This window comes from Acanthochromis polyacanthus, chromosome 16 (assembly GCF_021347895.1).
Source record: "Acanthochromis polyacanthus isolate Apoly-LR-REF ecotype Palm Island chromosome 16, KAUST_Apoly_ChrSc, whole genome shotgun sequence".
Classification (NCBI taxonomy): Eukaryota; Metazoa; Chordata; class Actinopteri; family Pomacentridae; genus Acanthochromis; species Acanthochromis polyacanthus.
In genome coordinates this window covers 30,322,594-30,337,010 of record NC_067128.1, presented here as the reverse complement: position 1 = coordinate 30,337,010, position 14,417 = coordinate 30,322,594, and the positions used below count along the sequence as shown (strand labels likewise).

The window sequence follows — 14,417 nt, the reverse complement described above, 5'->3', positions numbered from 1 at the left end:
TAGTTGCGACTAAGGAAAGGTTTACAGTTTATAGCATAATTAGCCTGACATTTATGGTGATTATATGCAATATTGGTGTGTTTGGTATGTGTCGTATCTCTGCTTAAACTGTGAATAACAAGATTTACAGATGGGTTGTGTATAAAAACTAAAAAATTATCTCTTTTGTAATTCTTCTACAGGCTATAGTCCCAAAAACGCGATCCACATGAATGAAATAAAGTCAATTTCATGCATTAATAACACTTCAGTCAAAATGTAGGGGCTGCCATAGTTTTTGGCAAGTAGAACACTGCATTGTAGAGTTTTTAGAACGGCTGAACAGCTGGATTGGTTACAATCCATTGCACAGAGGAGGTGAAATAATTTTTCCAGCCACTTTTTAGCAAATAATCACCTTTTGGCACAGCTCTAGCAGTCCAATAATAAACTGTGGACGCCAAGACGTAGCATCAACCAGACCCACGGCGTCAAGCAATAAAGCTGAAAAGAAGAATAAAGCGGGTTTTTCGACATGACAAACTAAGTCTGACATTTAAATTCACTCCTCAATTGTTAAGATGGAGAAAAGTTGGATTTTGTTGAGGGAACAGTTCCTTTTTCAGTTAAATGCTAACATGTTGATGCTATAAAACACAGACACCATGTACTGTCAATCTATTTGTTCATTCAAAACCCTAAACCACACAGTGAAAGAAAGAGGGAATGTCAAAGAAGCAGCTTGTTTTCTGCTTTTGCAAATTAAATATCACCACAAAATCTCACACATCAGAGCTTGAGAGTTGATTTTGGCTTCAGACTTGCTTTGAAGAGATTCGCGCTTATGTTGATGATCTGCAGACTCGCTCTTGTTTTCATAGACTTGGGACCTGATTCATATTTGCCCTAAAACCTTTATATCTTTAAATATATCGTCTCAGTCGTCTTTAAACTCACTTGTTCTTTCCTTCAAACAGATTAGAATAGCTCTAGATGAAGAGAAGCATTTTCTTTTGTAGCTTTTTTCCTTTGCATTCCTTTAACAGCATTTAAAGGCTTGCAGAATGCAGCTTGAGCAATTCTTAGTTCCTAAATAATTGCCATCAAAAGGCATCAAATTAAGGTAGAGAAGCTTTTATCAAATTCCTCCATTATTTGGGTTAGCTGGCAGCAAAATTTCTAAACCTTCATTTAAAAAAGGGAAATATTTCTTTTATTGTTGAATATATTTTTGACAGTATAAGGTCTTTTTTTTTAAAATCTCAGATGAAAACTGCTTTGTGGGATGTGGGAACAGAGTGTTCAACATCCACAGAGACTACTGTAAAGTTGGAAGCTGTTAACCGTATAATGGAGGGTGAAGGTCAGAAATCTGAAATGGACGATGTTCTTTCTTCAGAGGAGCACACTGTGTCCTCAGTTAGAAAAGTGAATTTGGCAAATTACGTAGTAAATCGAGAGTGATTCTATAAATGCAGTCAGATTAAGAACAGTGTTATTCCACCGGATTCTAAATGCAGTTTCACATCTCCCAAGAACTATCCTACCCAGACTGCAGGCAGCTGCAGCAAACAGAAGCCCGAGAGCGGGACAGATGTGGACATCTGAGCCATTCGTCAGCTTCAGAAGATGCCCTCACGCTGTCCCGCACTGAAAAAAAGATGAGGATGTTGACAAACCCTGAAGCCGCCACAGCGTTCAGATTCCTGAGATGTGAGGACATTCTTGTTACTTTTCAACAGTAGGAATAATAACAGTAGATCCCATTTTTCGGAGCAGCCCTGTGGATGATTTGAAGCTGCAGCAGGAACATGTGACTGTGAGTTCCCAGGGGTTAAAGTGGGCCAGATCTCTCAGTTCTGACACATTTATTTTTCATACCTGGATATTCATCTTCACTACATCGTGAAAGTTGTGTTTGTTCTTTTTTTTTTTTTATCTTGTTACCTTGCTCATGTGCTGTATGTTTTTATGCTGGAAGACACATCATAAGCAAAATGACCAGTCAACGTCATGGTTGAACATTTCTAGCTTTAAATTTCAGTTTACCAATGAAAAACTGAAAAACTCAAATTCAGATTTCTACGGTTTCATCCTTAACAAGCATATACACTGCCTGTCCAAAAAAGAGCCGCCACCTGCATTTAACTAAGCAAATAGGTAAGAGCTTTCCATTGAATAGTGATAAATACGTTTCAGCAGCAACAACTTATTTAACCTTAGCTGATGCGGGGAGGAGCTTCTCATTTCTTAATTAACCATGTCAGAAGACATATTCTGTGGTCGAAAGGATGTTAATCTGTTTCAGAAGGGTCAAATTATTGACCTGCATCAAGCAAAGAAAACAAGTAATGAGATCTATGAAACAACTAAAATCATATTAAGTACTGTCCAACACATTATTAAAACCTGAAGGATAGTGGAGAACCATCATCTTCAAAGAACAAGATGATCATAGGAAATCAACCGGTGAATTCGCGGCTATTTTAATAGTGAAAGCATTTCCACATGCACAATGTGAAGGAAACTCAAAGGATTGGGACGAAACAGCTGTGTAGCTCTAAGAAAACCACTGATCAGTGAGACTATTCAGGAAAAAAAGGCTTCAATTTGCTACAGAGCATAAAGATTGGACTCTGGAGCAATGAGAGAAGGTCATGTGGTGTGATGAGTCCAGATTTATCCTGTTCTAAAGTGATGGGCTCATCAGGGTAAGAAGAGAGGCTGATGAAGTGATGAACTCATCATGGTTAGTGTCTACAAGTTTGTGGGGGTTAGGGTTATGATCTGGGGTTGGTCAGGTTCAGCAACATTATGATCCCAAAGAATGAGGTCAGCTGACTCCCTGAATATACTGAATGACCAGGTCGTTCCATCAGTGGAGTTTTTCTTCCCTGATGACATGGACATGTTCCAAGATGACGATGGCAGGATTCATGGGGCTCATATTGAGAATGAGTGGATCAGGGAGCATGAGACTTCGTTTTCACACATGGATTGTCCTCCACAGAGTCCAGATCTCAGCCCCACTGAGAATCTTTGGGATGTTCTGGAGAAGACTTTGCACAGTGGTCTGATTCTCCCATCATCAATATAAGATCTTGGTAGAAAATTAAGGCAACTCTGGACAGAAATAAGTGCTGTGGCATTGCAGAAGCTTATCAAAACGATACCACAGCGAATGTGTTTGTTAGTGTGCGACTTTTTTTGGACAGGCAGTGTAGAACCCATCCTTGTTTACTTGGTGGGGTTTTCTCTATCGTTATTAGTTTTGGTTTGAACATGCATGGACAAATTACTCTTAGAGTTACATCTAGGCCATTTTCAGGCAGGAAAGGGATAGAAAAATAGAAAAATAATCCAAATGTGTAGTTTAGTTGCACAGACGTGTTCTTAGGGTTTTAATCAATCACTTCCAGGGACTTTAATAATTCAAACCATTCATAGACATTCTTAGGCCCCAGTTTTCCAAGGCACACACCAAATGTTTTATGAATGTTTTTTTTTTTTTTTTTTTACAAAAGTATGAATAATAATAATAATAAATTACCTCTGGGTCTGTTTATTTGTCATTCCGATCACGTGTTAAAGCCTTCATAAATAATATAATAGCTGTCTAAAATAGGTTTTATCAGTTTGCTGCTCAAAAACAACTGATTTCTGAAGTCAAAATGTACTTCTGTCACTTTAACTGTTTAATTCTGTTGTTCCCCCCTCTGTTTTCAGTCTCACAGCAGGATATCTGCAGCAGTGGTATTATTGGATGCTTCCCAATTTAAAGTGTGGAGCAGAAATATCAGAGGAAGTCAAATTACACCATAGCGAGGTAATACAAGCTATAGTTTGGGAATTTCTGTGCATATTTTAATACTGTAGAATGTAAATGAATCCCCCTTTAATGTATTTATTCAAAAGATTGCTCCATGCATAGATATTCGCCTTCAGTGGCAGCCTAACTCCACTAGTCCTACATTTGATGTTGATTCACAGGAGAGAGCACAGCTGTTTGGCAGTCATCAGCTGCCACATTTTGAGCAGAAGGTTGTCAGCACAGATCAGACCCTGTTATGTATCAATCACAGACATACTCTTCATCGAATTATATTTGATTCAAACATGGCTTTAGAGAGACTTTGCCTGTCGCGCTCAGCGCGTGTACCCATGGCAACCCACAGAGCCCCTCTATGCACCGCACATCACAGGTTAAACCCCGCATGTTCCTCCTGTTTTTTCTTTCTTTTCTGTCCGCTGAGGACTAACTGCCTTCTGTCAGCGCTGTCCCTGCCTCCTGATGCGTCAGGGGGGACGTGTTATCTTTTTCTTTTTGTTTTTTTATGTTTGTTTATTTGATTTTTTTTCTGCGGCGCGCCGAGAGTGGTGCTGATGCTGCGAGCTCCTGAGCCCCCTCTGGAGTCTGAAGACCAATCAGAGCGCTTATCAGACTTCGCCATCCCGTTTCTCTCTCCGCAAAGCAGCCGGAGCACTTGTTCGCCACAGTCCCCTCGACCCCTCAACACTCTTCCTCCCGCCTCGGACCAGGAAGATGGTTCCGCGCACAGTGCGTCTTGCAGCAGGCGGACCGAAGGCGTCGCTGATCGACTCTCTGCCGGACTTTTGAAGTCACCATGCCGTGCTACGCCCGGTTCCTGCTTTTACTTTTGTGTTTGATCGTAATCGTGGAGTGCCGGAAGCACAAAAGTAGGAAAAAGCGGTGGTCCGCGCCGGCGGAGACTCACAAGCCTGGAAAGTAAGTAGTCTTTTTTTCCACTGGCATTAAGGTAGATTTGACCTCCAGAGATGTGAGCAGGAAAAACACCCAGCAGCAAAGCAAGGAAGACCACCTGAGCCTCATCCATCCTTCTTCCAACTCACCTTTACGCACGTACACTGTGCAATTACCACTTATATCAGTTTAACACCAAACCCCTGGAGAGCAGCTAAAATAAATGTCAGTGTAGAAGAAATGGGAAAATTCGGGGCGAGGTAGCCCCTTTGCTGATTTTGGCTCTACTAAATTTTCCAAGAACACCCAGAATGTTGACATTTACATGCATTTTTCCGCGACTAAACTTATTCCTACCAAATTCGCAGTCTATTCATTCATCAGTGGTAGCTAATGCGAACCCATCACACTGCAGTCACACTCTAAATTTCTTGGAATTAGGCGGATTGACGGAACCAAACTGTGCGTAAAAAGCAGCCAGAGCGCATCGATCGGCTCTGCGTGCATCTGCAGCAAAGAATATGCATTCCTCGACATACAGCGTGCCTGATGCTATTTCAGGGTTTCTGTGAATGTCAGAAGGAGATTGGGAATATTATGAATTTACCTTCAGCCAGTAGTTTGACTGGTATTTTAGCCTAATTGTCACCCTTATTATTATTGTTTTTATTTTTCTTTTAATATTATATCTTAATACCTTGTAAAACTGTTTGTTTTATTTTGTTATTTAATTATTTGTTCTTAAGCACATTGAGTCTGCGCTTGTCGTATGAAATGTGCTATATAAATAAATGTGACTTGACTTGACTTGACCCTTGTGTCATTTTAAACCGCAGCAGCTTCAGCTGTGTTGTGGTTACACTAATTTGTAGAGCTGGCGAAATTTGGATTTCATCTCTTTACTTAATAAACTGAACCAGGCAGATTTTCTTTTTCAAACATCGGCTCTGCATAGTAAGACTGAAAAATCACAGATGACTTATTGTGTCTCCAAATTCCCCAGAGCTGAAACTAACCAATGAAGCTGATGTTTTCTCACCCCCAATCCAAACTCGAAAGATCTGTAATTTATGGTCACAAAAGACTATAAAGACAAGCAAAAGTTCTTTTTCGAGAAGCTGCAACCAGAGAGTTGATTTGCTGCTGATTGTTCATCTTAATCAACTGATTGTTTAAGCAGATAATTGAACACAAGGTTTTAGTTTTCTTTTTACTGCTCGACCAATTTTCTGACCTAGAATGTGCAATTATAATCACGGAGACACAAACTTGTTAGGATGTGCAGCAAAAGTACAAGATGAAATTCAGAAGGGAATCTTAGATTGCTTATGCCGGCCCTCTTTCCACTCTCCTAGATATGAAGCATACGTCCATAAATATTATCCTTATTCTCAAGAAATCTCGTGCACAAACCATCAATGAGCATATTCTACTAAGTGCTGTGTCTGCAAAGCCCAATTTATCGTATTCCTTTGTGTCACAGAGCTCCATTGTTGTCAAATAGCTATTAAGCACACATCAGTGAGTCACTCTGTTGCCCCGGATGACATGTTCCCTCATTACCATGAACACACGCGTTGTAGTTTATTTTGACTCAGTCCCACATTCACCATACTGCTGCCTGAAATACTCACTAAAGAGCAGTATGGATTAATCTGCCACTGATTATAGTCGCCAACACATGAGCCATTTCCTCCTTTTTGTTTGTTAAAAACTACATTGTGGGGGTGTTTTAGTATTTTTCAAATGAAACTCTGTATTTGTGAGGTAGGTGTTTTTAAAGATTTATGTCTTCTGTGGGAATCAGTGGGTTTGGAGCTTAGAATCAAAGACAGAAGAGTTAAGTCCAGCATCCAAGGAGAGGAGTTCGTATTGGATACCACATGCATTCAGTGTCAGTCAACAGTCAGTGCAAATGTAGGAAGTGGTATGGAGGGAGGATGGAAAAGAAAAGCCAGAATTTGTGGTTGTTTTTCTGAAGAGTTCACATGTGTCAAGAAACAATGTGAATGTTGGCACAGGAAACAGTAGGTCCCATTATGCCCATATGTGTCTCAGTAAGTCCTTCAAATTAAAAGTTTTAATACTTTGTAACTTGGTTCATAACACTGCAGCATTAGGTTAATAAAGATGTGGCTCAGGTTAGGAAACAACTGTGATCAAGCTTTAAAAAACAACAACACTGGCTATTGGTTGGAATCAAATCCAATATTTTGTTGACCCATCCATCTGCCCCACCCTCCTCCGTCTGCTTTTTAACAGTTTTACCTGACTTCATCCTAAAGTTTGAACTGAAAAATATATTGTTGGGGGTAGAATAAAAAAAAAAAAAAAACACAATACTTGATGTAATGCAGATCTTTTGAATCATCGAGTATCAGAAGTATCGAGAGAGGGAATAACACATTATTGTTTTTGATCTTTTCATGTTTGTTGACAAGAAGAAAACTGTAGAATGTGTTTTATTCAATTTGACCAAACTTAATTTGCACTTTAAAGGATAGATTTCCAATCCTCTGAGTCTGTCTTATGACAATAGTGAGTTGTTCATGTGGAACTTGTCACACATTTTGCTTGCTGTCATCCTTCCTTTTCTCCATAGTGGATATTAAGAGATTCCTTCACCGAGCAGTTTAAATGTAAGTGATGGGGCGTAAAATGCACAGTTCTCATATGGTCCAAAAATATCTGAACTGAGATGTAATGCTTTAACACTCAGACACAATGGACAGTCTCCAAGAAACCAAGCTTTTTAGTCTGTTTTTGTTTTGGAAGATATCCACCTGATGTGTCTAACTCAGCCCAATGAAGCCTCACACATTGCTCAGAGAAAACATGATGACAACCCATGCCTAATATCTCCTGCTCTTTCACATGCTGCCAACCCACTGAGCCATGGACTTGGCTCTTGTCAGAGTCACTCAGGTCTTTACACCTGCACATTTATCCCACATCCAACGCATCTACCATCTCATCTATCTGTTGCACACACCATTGTTCCCAGATAATCAGCCTTGACACATCAGTGTCTTAGCTTCATACAAACTTGTAATGAGTTTTTCCAAATGAGAGCTGTTGATTTTGTCTCTCATCACTTCTGTTGAAAGTTCATTGTTGAGGGATCTCCTAATGACCGCCGTAGATCAAAGGAATGATTAGAAGTTGTCTAATTTGGACACCTGACTGTTGTTTTGTGGCATGCTTGATCAAAGTTGAAACTTTTCTTCTCTCTGTATGTCATCAGCCCTCTGGCGAAGAAGGTCTCAGATGGAACCAAAACCAGAAAGGTGAAGACCAGCCATCTGCTGCGCATCGACGAACATGACTTCACCATGAGGCCGGCGTTTGCAGGTAAGCGGCTTGCACTGCGCGATGATGTTGAGAACGGCGTGAGACTTTGTGTTCATAGTTCTTGGGCCTCCAAAGAAGTGTGTTTTCTGAGAGATCACACACACACCGATGTGAGCCGTTAGATGTTTGAGCTCAGAAGTCCGCTGACATTGGCTCAGCCTGTCGGCTATTAGCGCGTCACCATTCACCCTCTGTTGAACCAGAGTGTGAAGTGAATGTTGATGCCACACTGAGTAGAAAAGCAGAGTCAGGTTTATTTTCCCCACCTGTCTTCTTCTCCGCTCTGCTGCCAAACCTTTAAGAGCACAGAAATAAGCGAGAAATGGAGCTTGTAGTCTGGAGCTAAAGAAGAAAAAGTAGCAACTTCAACCAATTTCTGTCAGCAGGTTCTATTATATCGTAAATACACAGTGACATAGAGGGGAGCAGAGGTCATCCTCCTGCACCTGAGAGAAATACTTTGCTCTCATCTCCTCTGTTGCTTCAGAATTATCTTTTAAAATTGGCTGACTTCTCTGCCAGACGTTTTTGAAACCATGTCTGATTGTTCCAATTTTCCAGCACTGACATTGATCAGTCAGAGGCAAAAGTCAACTTTGGAGTGTTTTGGGTGTCCTTGCTCTCAGGCTGAATGTCAGGACAATGGCACTGCTCCTGGGATTTTTGGGTAGGCAATTAAAAATAAGAAGCTTATTTGTTGCACTGAAGAGTCCCGTTCCCTGGTATTTAGCATAAACGTTCCCTGTTTAAGCACAGGAGGAGGTGGTGAGCTAAATGAAATGTCCCACAGTGAATTTCATGCTCCTCTGTGACTACAGTTGCAGCCACAGATGGGAGTGTGGATCCCACTGAGGGTGACTTTTTGTCTTGCATTTGTCAGCTTTTGTTCGGCGGATTCCGCAGCAGCAGAAGAAGAATGTGATCGTCTTATTCAAACATCATCAAAAGCCGCTGTTAGCGCCCTGCTGCCGCCTGTGAGGCTGCCGCACCATCATTTGGCTGAGGAAGAACTGTGATAGTGCAGCAGCTGCCGTGGTTCCTCCTGGCTTCAAAGCACAGCGACTGCAGTGTTACTAATGAAAGCCTCTTACATGGCCACTTCCTGTGTGCTGGGGGATAGATATCGAGAACGGCGCCTGTTAAAATTCCGGAATCAGACAAAAACAAGGACACAATAAACTGTTTTGTTGTGATCCATTATTCCAAAGAACAAAGATATTGAAAAGAAAGTCTGTGTTTTTTTTTTTAGCTAGGATTCTTCTGCTTGTGTCTCAGAGAGCAACAGTGGATGAGGATTGTCATCAGTTGTGTGCAGGAGGAGCTGTGAATGTAATTATGCTCCTGTCGTCCTAATTAGAGCACCTGAATTGCTCCTGTTGGGCGGTTCCCCAATAGCTCACGAGGAGCAGACAGTTGTTTGGACAGAATATTTGTCATCACATCAAGTTTGTGATTTCCTGAGTACATCTATTTATGGGGCTCCTCCTCCCTGTCTGCCTCAGGGTGGATAGACCTGTCAGGCATTAGTCACATTTGCATTAAAGAGAGCGTGTTTTCCCCTTATTTCACCCACGCAATTCTCGGAACCCTCCGCCGAACGCGTCCCGTAACTGGGATTTCTTTCTGGCCTTAGCATCTGTAGTGTGCACGCCTAGCTGTCTAATCTAGTCAGGGTGAACCAACAGTGGATTTACAGTCACTAATCCATGAACTGAGTCTGTCCAGCATGGAAGGCATGAGGGGGGGTTTCTCCCTGTGTTCTTGACACATCTGTAGAAATTAGATGAGGACAGTCAGTCTGTGAGACTTGAAGCTCCATGCAGAGGGCAGCTGTAATTGGAGTTTTTGACTATGTTTAGAAACTGTTTAATGTATAATTTACAAGTTGAACTTATGGTTAGGGATCAGCTGTTTTGTATTTGGGTGTTTCTTTCAGTTTTATGAATCAGCTGAACAGATTTAAGGAAAGTCAATTGACAAAACACATGCTTGTATCTGGAAGTTGGTCCACCAGTGAGCTACGCTAAAATGTTAGCTCGTGATCAGAAGTAATTGCCGACCCCTGCACTCAGGCATTTTGCTGTCACACCCGTAAATCCTGATCATGCTTCATGACAGACACGCATTGCACAGAGACAACAAACTTGCATGCATTTCTACAAAAACTACCATCAGTGTGCATATATGATATGTTCCAGATATGCACCCCTAAAAACACAACAATCAGAGCTTCTTTACTTGTGGAGTTTGGCAGAACAACATGATAAAGTGTAACAGTGTGTGAATCGACTGAATGAGAACAGGGCAATGCACAAGTTGAATAAAATTCCATTATGTTATCTGTCTTTGATATAGTGGAAACTAGACAGCTAAATAGATTCAACATTCTTTTATTTAACCGTGTATTGACACAACAGGATTTTTTATGGCATTCAGCTGCTCCTAATATAGAAGTTTGTAAATCGAGGAAGTGGTTAGCACGGTTTATGACATTAAAAAGCTAACTTTTAGTTCTCTGAGCACTACACAAATTCCATTCATCCAGTTGTTTTATGGTGGAGGCAGACTTCTAAAATCTTAAAGGCTTAAAACAAACCAAAAAAAACTCCATGTTCAATTGTACAAATTGGTTTGTGGGGTTTTATCTTGTTACAAATTCGTTTGAGTGTATTTGCGAGAGATCACAGTCTCAGAACTCCATAGCCTTTATGGGATGGTTCTTACCTAATCTTTCTATAAGACCTTTGCTTGCAAAAAAAGGCATCCCTATATAAATTAACCCTCTGAACTCCAAGTAGTGTTTTTTGTTCCTGTCACATTTTTACTCACTGTGGGCTCATTTGTCACTGGAATATAAAGTAAACATCACAACCATGGCTTGAGGCAGTGAGAACTAAAGATGTCTTTTGTGCAGCATAACACAGTTGTACTGCTGTAACTCATTTAAAGAAATCCAAGTTGAATTTCTTGTGTTTGTTTTACAAAAGTGGGAGAAAAAAAACCTGCACTCTCTCAATGTCTCTTCTTTGCTCCGTGTAAATGAAAACCTGCAGCTTGGCTCAGTTCAGGTGAAAAATCCTTGAATTTTAAATTTTTTGATTGTTGGCTGCTGCTAGGTCACTAATGGCATTTTGGTTGCTCTGAGGACTGCAGATGTTTTAGTTTTTAGCAGAATGTGGTTAGGGCAAAGGTCTATTTTTGGTAGTTTTCAAATGGGACATGTAGAATAATGTGGTTTTTAATTAAATATCCTAAGCTTAAATTTGACTGTTTTTCCAGATGGAACTTTAAGTCACACATAAGTTCGTATTAGGACCATCAGAAAGCTGATAATCTGTTCATTTTTTTTTCAATTTCAACAGTTTCTGAGTCCGATAAATTATGTTATTCTAGCGATTTTTAAACACGTGACATCACTTCCAAGGGGGTTTGGGGTTTGGAGGGTGTACTTCATAAAATGTGCAACGAGATTGCCATAAGTGAATCAACAAAAGCAGCATTCCAGCATAGGAGAACTGCTGGAAAAAATGGGCAATGATATGCTGAGACATCCCAGTGAAGTGTGTTGTAATAATGACTTCACTGGAAGACTGGATGCAGAGAGCTGTAGGATTCAGGGTGGACGGAGGATGAGCATAGTGTCGCTTATTTTTCCTTCAGGCTTTCTTAATGAATTAATTTGGTCAAAGTGACCCTTTAAAATACTTCTGGATGCTGAGAAATAAAGTTCAATTAGATTAGCATGCAGTCATACAGAAAAGAGGGAGAGCTCACAAATCACTTGTCACAAAAAGCACCAGCAAAATCCCTGGAAAGCCCCTCCTCTGGTGAGATATTCCTCTAATTTCAGGCTGCACACCTGCAAAAGACTTTGTGTTTGTTAGATTACTAATCATCATGCAGCCTACACATGTAGCTTTCTTAATTGGAGACATTATTATTTATTTTCCATCAGAGAGAAAGACAATCCATGTACTTATTGACTCAAATAATAGACCTGATTAAACAAATTCAATAGTTGGTTAAATCCCCATACATAACAAATGAATATTTTCTTGTCACCTTGTGAATGCATATGGATTATGTGCTTTTGTTTTACTCCTGTGCTTTGATGATAATTCCATTTTTAAGAGTAATATTTGCTAATAAATGAACATTTTTTTTGTTTAGTGAAGCTCCCAAAAAGCAGAACCCTGAAAATATCAAATCGCTTGCTCCGTTTGCCCAAAAACAGGCTGCTCAGAATTTTAACTTTGATGTATAGCCTTTGTTCCGCTGTGATGCCGATGCTCAGCGGTGCACATGTTTGTGGGACTGTAAGGTCAGAGGGGGAGAACACTGTCTGACGCACTTCTTTTTGCTTCATGCCCCATTTGAAAGCAGCCCACACGGAAGTGCTACTGAGGGCTACAAGGGCTAACAGGAGTTATGAAGCCAAGCATCGCTGTGACGCATTCATGGATCTCATCTGATAATCAGTGACGTTGAATAATTTGTTGATGCTGTCAGCTCAAAACAGCAAAAGGAAATCTTCTGGCAAAACCGCATGCAGGACATTTCATCTGTGCCCGACTGTAGCGTCTGAATACACTTTTCCAGCCTCAGTGTGACGTTTGGAGCTTCCAAACCCTGTAATTTAGACAGCATACCAAGCTTTATATCCCTCTTTTTTTTTGTACCACTGCTGTATAAGGTTCGGCTGTGGCCTCCTGCTGCCCAGCTGCAGAGAGAGAGATGAGGCACTCCAGAAGCACCGCTGGTTGAGGCTTTTTTCTCAGCAGGTGTCTGGTGTTATGTCCGCTGAGGGGTCATGTCCGCAGAAACTCGGGCTCTTCCGAGTCTGGCACGTGATACCTGGCATATGGTGTGAGTAAGAGTAGGGAGGACACTCTGCTGACAGCTGGAACTGGGCACGAGTTAATATCCCCTCTTCTAGGTAGCAGCTTTGCTGTGCCACCAGTTATGTAAGCCTGGCACCCTTACTGCTGCACAGATTAACAATACTACTGCAGCCAATGTGACTTTAATACACAAATGACAGAAGGGTGTGTGAATTTGTTTTGCTATTGATGATAAGGCTACTAGGATACTTTTCCTCATATCCCTGTAAATCCCAAACTGACCTTAAATTTAATCCTCTCAATCAGCTGAACAACAGCACGTCCACAAATACGTGAATGCTGGGCTCTGTTTGATGCCACTTCCCATGTGGAATGATTGGAGCTATCAGTTATGGCTTAGCAGGATACCCCATCCTGTTATTTTAGGAGTGCATGTGTGACAGGATGAGCTGAATGACTATCAGACTTGACGTCAGATTATTTTGAAATCAAATAACATTTTTACACAACTGTCCTTAGTTTGTTAATATTCTTCTGACAAAAACTGTGTGGAAAATGCCGCCAAAGTGAGAAAATTCTCATTATTATCATCAATATCAAACATCAGAAGTGTCTCTTGAGAATTATAACTATTGGTTATCTGTCCAGCACACAGCTTCACTGTCAGTCCTCTCACAGTGTCGTTTTTGGCTACAGCAGGCAGCTATTTTCAGAACAAAAAGGCTACAAAACTACCCACTTTGCACTATCTGCTCAGCAGCAAACAGCAGATAGACCCAATTAGACATGTGCTGGTGAGCAAAGTGGAACATTTAGCAGCTGAAGAGGCAAATGCTTTTCCAAGGAGTTGGTGGAGACCAAAAACAGAGCTAAAACAGAGTGAATATTGGATAAATTGGTACTAACACCACCCTCAGATTAATGGTCGTGTTGCTGTTTGCAGCACTGTTTTCATGTTACTGCTGCCTCAGATCTTCCACTATATCAGAAATCAAATGTGAATTCTGTACAAAGTGGTGATCAGAGGCAGCTTCACAAAGAGTAGTACAAAATGAAGGAAGGAGATAGAGATGGTGGTGGAGCAGAGTTTGCAAAATGAATGATATTTTGATCGTTTTGTTTGAGACTCCTTGGACAAGGTGGTATAGAGCAGAGGAGAGTTGTGCAATAGTGGGTCTGAAAGACAGAATTGCAGAATTGCACTGATATTTAAAGAACGGGGACTGACTGACTCAGGGGACGGAAGCAGAAAGATGATTGGACAAGTGAGATGATGTGAAAATTGTCAACCAAAGGATGTAATGCAAATGATGGAGAAAATAGAACAGCAGAAATAGCAGCTATCCACCCACAGAGGAATATATATGAGGGAACATATTGCTATAAGACACAAACGAGTGGAATTTAAATTCACTTTTTTTTTATCATTATTCATTTCTAAGTAGAAAAAAATGTGTGGAGGTGTGTTTGTTGTCTTCAAGCTTGTAGCCCAAGGACTTTGAGAACTAACAAAAGTCACAACT

The 14,417-nt window shown here is 40.7% G+C and overlaps 1 protein-coding gene across 2 annotated transcripts in view; it reads left to right on the top strand.

Moving 5' to 3' along the window:
* Positions 1 to 4,253: 4,253 nt before the first annotated feature.
* LOC110949664 (gamma-aminobutyric acid receptor subunit rho-2-like) overlaps positions 4,254 to 14,417 on the top strand; it is a 32,541-nt gene continuing 22,377 nt past the window's right edge. The window contains exons 1-2 of one of the 2 annotated variants that reach the window (XM_051960880.1): positions 4,254 to 4,726; positions 7,947 to 8,053. In XM_051960880.1, the coding sequence (XP_051816840.1) occupies positions 4,605 to 4,726; positions 7,947 to 8,053 (229 nt within the window). In that variant the 5' untranslated portion in view covers positions 4,254 to 4,604. The remainder of the gene's footprint in view (positions 4,727 to 7,946; positions 8,054 to 14,417) is intronic. The other variant, XM_022191825.2, reaches the window with a different exon arrangement.